This window comes from Chrysochloris asiatica, unplaced genomic scaffold (assembly GCF_000296735.1).
Source record: "Chrysochloris asiatica unplaced genomic scaffold, ChrAsi1.0 scaffold00185, whole genome shotgun sequence".
Lineage (NCBI taxonomy): Eukaryota > Metazoa > Chordata > Mammalia > Afrosoricida > Chrysochloridae > Chrysochloris > Chrysochloris asiatica.
In genome coordinates, this window is record NW_006408703.1 from 732,359 (window position 1) to 739,739 (window position 7,381).

Consider the following 7,381-nt stretch of genomic DNA (forward strand, 5'->3'; position numbering starts at 1 on the left):
CATAAAAGAATTGATGCCTTTGAGTTGTGTTAGAGGAGAATATTGTAAGTGCCATGGGCTGCCAAAAGAACCAAAAGATCTGCTTTGGAAGACGTACAGCCAGAATGATCCTTGGCGGCCAGGATGGCCAAACTTCATCTCTCATACTTCAGACATATTGTCAGGAGGGAGCAGTCGCTGGAGAAGGATATAATGTTTGGTAAGGTGGAGTGTCAGAGAAAAAGAGCAAGACCCTAGAGAGATGGACTGGCCTAAAGTAGCAGCATCAATGAGCTTAAGTGTGGCAACAATTGTGATGTTGGCCCAGGACCGGGCAGTTTTCTGTTCTGTTGTGCCTAGGGTTGCTATGAATTGGTACCGACTCAATGGCATCTAACAACAACAACAAAGGATTTGGGCTTTGGATGAATGATTTTGGGGAAAGGTGCAAGAAAACAAGGGTTTACTCTACTATTACCAGAAAACAGCAGCAATTCTATAAGAAGGGTACACTAGAGTGAAGATAAAGCTACAAGTGATAATGAAGGATCACTCACTCACTTTAGCTGGGGCATGGTAATGTTTTGCACAACAACAAGGTCACTGTGCCACCACAAAATGCCAAAGCACAAATCCTTTGTTGTTGTTGTTAGGTACCATCGAGTAGGTGCCAATTCATAGCGACCCTATGCATTAAAAGACTATGGCCCTTAGTCACCCTTCAGGTCTAGAAGGTCAAGGCTCAATTTTCAGAAAAACAATAGACAGGTCTCTAAGGGGAACAACAGTAAGGAATTATTCTATGCACTCCTTAGAATAATCAATAATCAATTTGAGACCAAAGAGCAGCATTTACCCAAGGACAAAGCTCAGCAGGATTAGGGAAGAAGGAGGAATGGAAACAGAAAACACAGGGAGGAAGTAGGATACTTTGTGGGGATTGTGATATTACTTTGTGGGGATTGCAATCAATGATATGAAACAAAATGTTTCTGAATTGTTGAATGGAAAACTGATCTGTTCTGTAAAGCTACACCCAGTTCACAACAAAATGTTAAATATCTAAGTAATTTTATTAACATAATGTCTTGAGACATTATCCCAAGTGGAAATTTTAGTTAATTTACTTTCCTCTATGAGATGCAATGTTAAACTTTACTAGTAAGTTATTTTTCTTCCTTTGATGATTATATTGGGAGAGAAAAATTCTTTTTTTATTTTTTAATACTTTCTTTCCAATTTCTGTGGGCAAAGAGCAGAGGATGTATCTAGTCACTACTAAGTCAGACTCCAAATTCAAAAATCCACACTGTGAATATTTTTCTTCTTCAAACAGTAAATATTATCATTATGAGTAATTAAATGATTTTTAAGCTTATCTATCATGGCATTTCAGGGAGAAATGTTTTCACATCACATTAAGATTGCTATATTCCATGATTATACTAAACTGAACATTAGGCATTTTAATGTTAAAGACTGGATTAATTTTTAAATTGGCTATATAATGGCAGCAATTTGTTTTACAACAAGTTTTACTGCCATATTACACCTTCCCCCTTCAATTTATGAAAATTAATTCAAATAGATTCTTACTAATCCTACTCTGCCTCACTTACTGCAAGGTTGATTTGAACCACATGTTGGTGGTGGTTCAAGCTCACCAGCTGCTCCTTGGATACAAGATAGCTATGAGTCAGAACCAACTTGACTGCACTGAACAATATCAACTACTCTAAGGTACTAAAAATTAAAAGGGTAACAACATAATGTATGTAATATATAACTTTGGTGTGAGTATACAAAGATGGAAGATCAATACTGGGTAACAGTAATGCCTTTATTTCTAGATTACAGAGAAAAGCACTTTTACCAGTGGATATTTCAGAAGTGTCTTAGGGCAAGCTTCTCATTCCTACTCTAAGAGAGCACTCTTGGATAATGGTTCTCATAACTGGAACATCAATGGCAAAAGTAAATAAAAGTTTAAAAGGCCGAGCTCATCAAGACTCTAAGGAGTCAAAGCAATGCCAGATGTCAAACTATGTTACTAAACGGGCTGATAAAACTTTAAAGTACTTAAAGAGGAGAAAAATGGAACACTTCAGTCAAAAGTTTTGAGACCCACTAAAGCAGATACATAAAAAATAGTAACAACAACAACAAAAATACCCTGCTAAATAGGTAAAATTAATGCTTGATCACTGATATGTTGCAAAACATATAAGCTTGTCTATGAATGTATTTGAGCACAGACACTTGGTCATTCTAAAATAAAAATCTTTCTAGATGAAATGAAGATTAAAGATATTTATTACTTAACTATGTTAAGTTACTTAAGTTGATGACTATAAAAAGTTTCCAAATTTTATTAATGATGACAAATAATTCAAAAATTTTAAGTATGCTATAAAACTGAAATAATAAAAAAAACACCTTTCCAGGATGAAAAAATACTAATACATTTTATCATAAATTAAATTACTATTTACAATATATGTTAAAAGTTCAAGTTAATATAGAATATGATATGGTATTTTATTATTTCAGATGCATGCTACACTCATAAAACTTATTTCAGAATAACTGAAAACAAAGCAATAACAACAAAATCCCTCATAATTAGCCCTTATTCACTTTACAGCATCTGAAATTATATATTACATGTCAATTAATCTCAATAAAAAATAAAAAGCAATCACTAAGTTAGATTTGTACACCTGGAAGGTTAAAACGGCTGAATTCTGTACTAGTCTACAATGATTTATATTATATTGTAGCAATGACTGGATCACCTACAAAGACGCAATGATAAAGATGTAGTGAGAGTTGAGAAGAACATCATCCAGAAACAGAGATAAAAAATGAAAACTTTAACAGTGAGGATAGAACACTAGTTCTAGAGTTTTTGCATTGCTTAAAAAAATTTGAAAGACCTATAATTCCAATGGATATGACAAATTAAAAGATCTGAATAGTTCTCCAGGTATGTCAATGCACTGTATGACCCCAGCGGAGAGGCATCCTCTTGAGGAAATGAACTTCTCGATCACAATTTCAGACCAAAGTCATTTCAACTCATAAAATTAATTTTACAGAGTATATTATAACGAATTCTCAATTTCTACCATTAGTCATCAAAGAGAATTCAAGTAAGTCTTACCTGACCAGGTTCTGTTCCAGTGACAGTCAAATCTTGGATGGATCTACGTCTAGGCTGTCCATTGCCTTTAAAAAAAAAAAAAAAGTAAAATACTGAAATCTATTCGGATAGATAGTAGGAAGTTGGAATTTGTTGCTCCTTGGATCTATGTTTGTGGAAAAAGATTAAGTGAGTTGTCTGCAGTAAACAGTGTGAGAAAGATTTAAGAAAAGTAAGAGACAGCTGCAATATTTTAACTCAAAAGTTGCTGACCTACAATAAAGTATGTCCTAATACAATAACCACTCCTACCACACAAATAGCTGCTAAACTCTCTTACACCATCTTCTGTCATGGGTTTAAATAGATGAATGCCTGGAGCCTGGGGCTGATGACGGCATCTATTTCAAGGGCCTTACGTTATAGTTTCTACAAGACAGCTAGCAGATTGTAAGACATTATTGACTAACAACTAGTACCTTGTTCATTTCAGGGCCTAGAAGGATGCTTAAATTTATTATTCCCAGTCACAACTCACTTAATGCCATTACTCTTTGTCAGAATCTAGTAATTTATTATTTGTGAACAACAACAACTCTAAAATTTCTTACTGGAGATGAAAGACTCATTCCTTTCTCAAATAGACAACTTCTGGAAATGAGCTATCATTTCCTAAAATGATCTAGGAACTTAACAACAATGCTAATCAAAATCTGTTTATGAAGAAATTCCACAGCTGTAATTACCCAGCAAAATAAAATTAATATAGTAACTGCCTCACTTAGCACTTTTATTTGAGAATAGGACTGTTAAACAGTATTTTCTAAGAAGAGAAATCAGCTATCCAAAAGAAACACAAGATACTAGGAGAAACAGCTGCCACAATGCTCACAATTCCTTGGAGTTTGAAAGCTCTATTATGTAATTTCTCAGCTAGTGGAATGCAGTATGTACTCTAATAGTGGTGACACTACTAGCAGATAATTCACCTTGAGAATTTTTATTTCTATAATCTTACCTATAGTATCTTATTCTAAACAAATCTGCAATATAATTATTATCTTGATCTTGATTATTATTTACACACAAACTACAAGGACCTTCCAAAAGAGTAAAAACGCTTAATGCAATAATGTGTAGCGATGGTGTTGCTACTTGCCAATATGTGCAGGGAATACAAAAAATGAAATGCATAACCACCCTTAAAAGTATAAGACATTAGCAGTCATTTCTATCTTAGGCTATGTTTTTAGGATTCTTTATTCTTATTTCAAATTTACCTCAAATCTCATTTTATCCCCGAAAGTCCCAACTTTCTATTACAAACGAACATAACAAACTATACTATATATTGAATTGAACAATGATACTTTTGTTGATACTTTTAACTGGCCCTGGTTCCTGAAGTAAAAAAGCATCCCGCATATCTTGAGTAATAAGCAATTTTCGGCAAATTTCATTCAACATGCACCTTCTAAAATTAGCTTAGATGAGACAGATTTGCAAAAGTGTCTAGAATTCTCTTTTCAGTTTAGCAACATTTGTGAATCTGAGGAACCACCCAGCACATGTGTCTATAAACCATTACATATCACCATTACAGTAACAACAAAAACAAACTCAAGTAAAGGGGAAGGGTAGTAGAAATGTTTAAGGCAGGAAGGTAAAGAAGAAATGACAGTTAACAAATGCCATACGAGAAATCTTCAAACAACAGCATGAACCAAAGCAAGCATTAGGCAAGGCATTTCATTCAGCATAACCATAGCAGAAACCATCTGACAAACAGTTTAGACAAAGCAAAAAAGAAGAATTAACAAATACTTGTTGCTCCAATAGTAAGCTTTACGTCATGATTTAGAAATCTAATATTTTAAATAAAAATTAGTCTCTTATGGCAAATGAAAGTTATTGGGTGGGTTACCAGTAAATATGGACTAATTCTGGATTGGGGGGGGATACTAACTCAGAAATTCACTCATTTTATTTCTTTGCATGATGCCTTGATTGGTACCATAGCTATATTACACATGGTAGGAAAGAAGGAAACAAGGAGCAAGATGATGTAAACAGATGCCTGATGAAGGAATCTGACACCTGCAAATAATGTCCTGAGTAATTTAATCTGCAATGAATTCTGGGACTTTCATAACTTACCATAGAGAACAGATGACACACTTTAAAGAACAAAAATAATGTACCACATCTTTAACTCATTCCTCAAAAAATAGAAAGTGGGGGTCAAAATAGTAGATTACAGGTCAATTCAGGTCTTTTTACAGTAACTTCATAAAGACAGAATTCACCTTTAAAAAACAGCTGTTCTTTTAAAAACAAGTGCTCCAGCAGGCACTTGAAAGTCATCACAAAGTTCCCCCAGAGGCTAAGATCCCTAACAAGCACTCCCAGCCAGGTTTCTGGTTTCTGGTTTCTCTTTTACGTTTAAATAAGTATACAGCTTTCTTTACCTCAACTACTCTTGTTTTTCTATTTACCAGTCTTCCAAAAGACTGCCTTTTTCTTTTGCAAAAATAAATACAACCATTTCCTGCATAAATTTCTTATTCTGAAATACTGGAAAATTTGAGATTTAGGAGTCTGGGATATTACACGGTTCTCAGGTAAAGTAATTACAGGTAAAATATATGATTAAAAAATCTGTACAGTATTATACTCAGCAATATTACTGTTTCATCATAAACTAAAGATCATATTTTAAAATATGCCTTCTCATTTAGGCTGCTACAAATTACATTTTCCTTTACAATTTCAACAAATCCTGGCTCTTCTCCTATAGTAAGATTTTCTTAGTCTATTAAAAGAAATGAATCCTGGTGTGGCGCTACAGGATAAACACTGGACTACTAACTGCAAGGTGGACAGTTCAAACACACCAGCTACTCCTTAGAAACCCTATATAGGGTTGTTATGAGTTGGAACTGACTTGATGTCACTTAACAACAACATTAAAAGAAAGCAAATATACTGATGAGTTTTTAGATCAGATTTCAATTTTGTACATTAAAATCTAAATTCTGTCTTATTATTTCTTCATAGTAGAGCAGATGCCACTATTGTAGTAGAAAAATTTCACTAATAATCTATGTACTTTCGGCTAAAGAAATGTTTATAAACATTAGTTTCTAATGGTTCTTGAACTAAACATAGTATTAAAAATGTTATCATCTCATTCTGGTGGAAAAAGCAAAATTGTACCCAGGTGTCCCTCAACAGTAGCAGCAGTATCTCTGCCTATGGTTGTTTAGCATTTTGCAAAGCCCTCAGCCTTATGTTTGATAAAATATACCTATCTGGAATATTTAAGGAGTCCTATGGAGTTCTGGTGTGGCGCTGTGGGCTAATGCATCAGACTGCAAAGTCGTTTGAACTACAAGGTCGGTGGTTCAAGCTCACCAGTTTCTCTTTGGAAACCCTATACAAGGTCGCTATGGGTCGGAAAAGACTCAATGGCATGGAACAACAACCAAGTGTAGTGCTATAGCATAAGCACTGGACTGCTAACCACAAGGTCAGCAGTTCAAACCCACTAGCCACTGCTCGACCCTATACAGTATTGCTGTAAATTGTGCTAATAAATTGGAACCAACTCAACGGCACTTAACAGCAACAGCAGCAATATTTAAACATATTTGAAAAGAAAGAGAATACATCAATATTAAAAATCTACCTACCCATTTTTCTATTAAATGTTTCCATATTCTACTTTACTTCTTATACTCTTAGTAAGTATCCAATATATAGTAGAATTAAATGCCCTTAATGAAAAGTGAGTATGAAAAATTTCGAAGAGATGTAAATACAGCTGAAAATCATATGGACATCTAATGCTTCTTTACCGTTTTAAGAATGATTTTACAAACAATAAATACCAAATAAATTTAAATGCTTCAGAGAACCGGGCAAAAATATTTTAGATATTTTAATAAGATACATTTAAAAAACATTTGTAGAAAAGAGAAATACTGCATAGGACTACTACTGTAAAAGACTAAGGGAAAGAACCCATACTTAAAGGGGGTGGGGGGGATTCTTTGTTGATTATTGGGATGTTGGGGGTGGGTAAGGGGAGGGAGGTGAAGGTGGAGCACAGGGCAGGGATTAGACACAGGATAGTCTGGATGCTAGGGAGGGGGCAATATATAAGTAGGGAGAGGGGAATGGAAGAACAATTAGACAGGTCTCAATGGGCTAAGTGAGACAGAGGTAAATAATGACATATGCACAACTTGAGAACAACAG

The 7,381-nt window shown here is 34.5% G+C and overlaps 1 protein-coding gene and 1 pseudogene across 5 annotated transcripts in view; one reads left to right on the forward strand and one right to left on the reverse strand.

Moving 5' to 3' along the window:
• The window catches only part of LOC102841653, an 8,018-nt pseudogene extending 6,057 nt beyond the window's left edge, over positions 1–1,961 (forward strand). The window contains exon 3 of the transcript XR_438774.1: positions 1,830–1,961. The product of XR_438774.1 is annotated as a solute carrier family 2, facilitated glucose transporter member 3-like (transcript). The remainder of the gene's footprint in view (positions 1–1,829) is intronic.
• The window catches only part of MAP3K7 (mitogen-activated protein kinase kinase kinase 7), a 124,916-nt gene that overhangs the window by 34,729 nt on the left and 82,806 nt on the right, over positions 1–7,381 (reverse strand). For all 4 annotated transcript variants that reach the window (XM_006872163.1, XM_006872165.1, XM_006872164.1 and 1 more), the window contains one exon: positions 3,143–3,207. In XM_006872163.1, the coding sequence (XP_006872225.1) occupies positions 3,143–3,207 (65 nt within the window). The remainder of the gene's footprint in view (positions 1–3,142; positions 3,208–7,381) is intronic.